Source organism: Grampus griseus (assembly GCF_964374135.1).
Source record: "Grampus griseus genome assembly, chromosome: 5".
Classification (NCBI taxonomy): Eukaryota; Metazoa; Chordata; class Mammalia; order Artiodactyla; family Delphinidae; genus Grampus; species Grampus griseus.
In genome coordinates, this window is record NC_138998.1 from 27852403 (window position 1) to 27854101 (window position 1699).

Here is a 1699-nt window from a genome sequence, read left to right on the forward strand (position 1 = left end):
ACAAGCAAAGCCGAGCCCAGCAGCTCCCCTAGAAGCCAGGACTGAGGGATCCCGAGAGGCGCCGCCAGAGCTCCGAAGGCTCCTCTTTCGTCCCGCAGTCCTGCGCCCCACCGCCCTGCTTCGGCCTCCCCTGTCAAACCGATCTGTCACTGCCTGCAGGACCCAGCCCTTCCTCGCCTTCTGCCAGGCCCCAGGCCCGCGGCCACATTGAGAAGATGGGCAGCCGGCCCCGTAGCCCCAGCGCCTCCCCTGCGGACCGGTGGGGACCGCATCCCGGAGGACCGGGCCCTGCCAAGCGCCGGCGAACGGAGGAGCCCGCGGGCCCCGAGTCCAAGTCCAGGGCGGCGCCCAGCCTGGACAACCTGACCTGGCCCCCGACCGTGGACACGCTCATCTTCGTGGTGGTCCTGCCCGCCGGCTGTGCCCTGCACGTGCCCCTGGACGACGTCGACCTGCTGCTGGAGTCCGAGCCAACGTCCGTGCTGCAAGTGTCTCTCGGTGATCACATCCTCATGCTGGTCCCTGAGGCCCTCCTGGGCCCGGGTGTGGAAGGCCCGTGGGGACAGGGCCTGGGACGGGGCGCTTTCCTGAGCCGTCCCGGGGAGTACATGGCCCCGGAGCCGGGATTCTTGTGCGCAGCTGTCCCAGAGATCGCCTGCCAAGAAGAGGTCAACGAGGAGGACGCGGATGCTGCCGCCGACTTCCTGCCGGCTGGGACAGATGCTGCTGCAGTCTCAGTCGCTGGGCTCCACCCCTCGGCTGGATGTATGTCTGGCTTCCACCTGTTGGGCCAAGCCTCAGAGCCGTCCCCTCGGACCCCCAACACTAGTCCAGAGAGACGCTCTCCTCACCACGACGACAACCTGGACTTGCACCTTCTAGAGCCCTTCCCTGACTCACCACTCCAACCTCTACCTCCCTCCCCAAGTCCAGGTCCTCACCAGCGTCCCCAGCGCCCTCATGGTCCTCCACGCAAGATCCGGAAATGCCTGTTCCCTTAACTGCCTCCCACAATTCCTGGCCAACTCAACGGGGACCAGGAGAGAGTCTTCTGATATTGGCTGTGTGTACCTTGCACACACCGTAAGAATCATATGAACAGATGCTTTATGGACGCAGGCTGCATTGCAGAATTCTGATCAGTGACTGACTAAAACACCTGAAAGGAAGCTCACCCGGGCAAAGAAAAGCCACTTGAAATACAGTCTGCTTTCCGATAGCCAGACTGCTCCTTAGATTTTCTCTAGGGAGGGCACCCTTAAGCAGCTCTACCCCCCTCCCATTCGCTTCAAACCTAAGCGCCAGCACTTCTCTCTAAAAAGCCATCCTTTTCCGGGCACCCTACCACTGCCCATACCCCTGTTCCCCCCAACCCCCTTAATAGAGTAATTGCTAAATTTGTTTTGTTTACAGGGGTTTGGACCGAGTGTCCAGACTAGTTTACAACAACCCTCTACCCAGTTTGACCGTTTCTGGATGGCAGCTCTAGCCCCTTTGGGGGAATCTAGCCAGTAGTTGTATGTGGACAAATCTTTGTTGGATACAGAACACAGGATGGGGAACAATGATCAGGCGCCCTCCTCTTTGTGAATGAGCAGGTTGGCAAATGGTTTAACTTTATTGCTGGGTTTGGGGTGGTATTTTCCCAAAAGAGCCAACTGTTTTCCATTCTTCTTATATGCTTTTAATATATTTCTCT

At 59.0% G+C, this 1699-nt stretch overlaps 1 protein-coding gene across 1 annotated transcript; it reads left to right on the forward strand.

The window, feature by feature from the left end:
* Positions 1-215: 215 nt before the first annotated feature.
* On the forward strand, positions 216-1001 carry LOC309822640 (proline-rich protein 23C-like; the record flags this gene model as incomplete). Its single annotated transcript, XM_082654620.1, has 1 exon — positions 216-1001. The coding sequence occupies one exon, from the start codon at positions 216-218 to the stop codon at positions 999-1001; it is 786 nt and encodes a 261-aa protein (XP_082510746.1).
* Positions 1002-1699: the final 698 nt, after the last annotated feature.